Source organism: Asparagus officinalis, chromosome 5 (assembly GCF_001876935.1).
Source record: "Asparagus officinalis chromosome 5, Aspof.V1, whole genome shotgun sequence".
Lineage (NCBI taxonomy): Eukaryota > Viridiplantae > Streptophyta > Magnoliopsida > Asparagales > Asparagaceae > Asparagus > Asparagus officinalis.
The window spans coordinates 71,099,800-71,101,213 of record NC_033798.1 but is presented as its reverse complement, the minus strand read 5'-3'; the positions used below and the strand labels follow the sequence as shown (position 1 = coordinate 71,101,213).

The window sequence follows — 1,414 nt, the reverse complement described above, 5'->3', positions numbered from 1 at the left end:
GATAACATTCTATTAATTCTGTAGGAAAGCATTTGAAGAAATACAGGGCATTTTGAGACGAGAAAGTAATCGTGGCGATGGCCCGCCAGCTGGTGAAGAAGTTGCTCCTCTGCGGAGCAAAGAGCTCTCCTGACGAGCCTCAAGAAGGACACATTTGGGTTTGTGTTGGAGTTGAAGAGACGCAGAGGTTTGAATTGGATGCTCATTTTCTCAATCATCCTCTGTTCGAGGATCTTCTTAAATTTACAGTAGAGGAGTTTGGGTATTCCTATGATGGAGCTCTCAGGATTGCATGTGATATCGATCTTTTCTCGCATTTGCTTCAGCTGCTGAGGAGTAGCAACCCACCAGTGGATTACATGGAACTTCAGCTCCTTATGGGGAGGTTATATGCATGCAGGCGACAAAAGTTCCGCTAGCGTGATACTTTTTATTTTTTATTTTATTTTAGTTTTGTTGTTGGTGGTGGTGGTGGTGGTGGTGTTGGTGTTGTTGCTGGAGATATAGATAAGGTGAGTAGAGTATGCAAATTGTCAAAAGTCACTAAATCAAGAGTCTGAAGTTTTGATGAACATTGTGAAAGTACCCTAGAGGGGAGGGGTTGAATAGGGTAATTACTAATCTAATCCGATATTAATACCAAATTAAAACTTATTAACTAATTATCCTAACAATATGATATGTCAAGTAATATATGCAAAGATGTACAATGATAAACAATACAGTGAGCAATAAAGATTAGACAAAGGCAATATAAAAATATACACGAGAATAAGTGCGCAATGTCAAACACAATCAAATGATCACGGAGTTCGGTCGACCCACGACCTACGTTTCCGCTCCTCACCCTCAATGAGAATCTCTACTATCTCAAAAATACTACATAATCGGTTTTCAACGCTCACCGATAAACGTTTATAACTCACACAATTGTCAATGCACAATACACTCCTCTAAGTGTTGGCCTAGCCCGTGCCACCTTCCTGAAGTGCTCGGAATTACAACCTCTCCCTAGGATTTACAACCGATGACACTCCTCTTGGAATTGATCTCGTCTCTCATGTTAGCCCTCATGTTTTGATGATGTTCTTACAACCACCATTATCGGTACTAATGGCTTATTGTGTGTAAATGTAGTAAAATCATTTGTCAAGCTCGTTAGTGCCATTAACGGAGGATGGATGGAATATACGCTAAAACGAAGACATCTAAAGGAGGAGGAGGCCAAAAAGATGAAGCAACGTTATTTCAAGAACAACAAAGGCATATAAAAGCTTCATCCGATTCAAGCTATATCAAAGCTCAAGTATTGCTTTCAATATGAGGATATTAGCCTTCTTTTGTTTTTCTCTCTAGTGCTAGAATGTAGGCAAAGAGTTACTGAGTTTACTTGAAGCTATTGGGAATCACACAC

At 39.7% G+C, this 1,414-nt stretch overlaps 1 protein-coding gene across 1 annotated transcript; it reads left to right on the top strand.

Moving 5' to 3' along the window:
• LOC109843771 (auxin-induced protein 6B-like) lies at window positions 1-592 on the top strand. The gene has a single exon (XM_020412725.1). The coding sequence runs from the start codon at window positions 78-80 to the stop codon at window positions 417-419; it is 342 nt and encodes a 113-aa protein (XP_020268314.1). The 5' UTR covers window positions 1-77; the 3' UTR covers window positions 420-592.

Bases quoted from the DNA above. Each gene is read 5' to 3' on its own strand.
- LOC109843771 (XM_020412725.1), top strand. From the start codon at position 78: ATGGCCCGCCAGCTGGTGAAGAAGTTGCTCCTCTGCGGAGCAAAGAGC.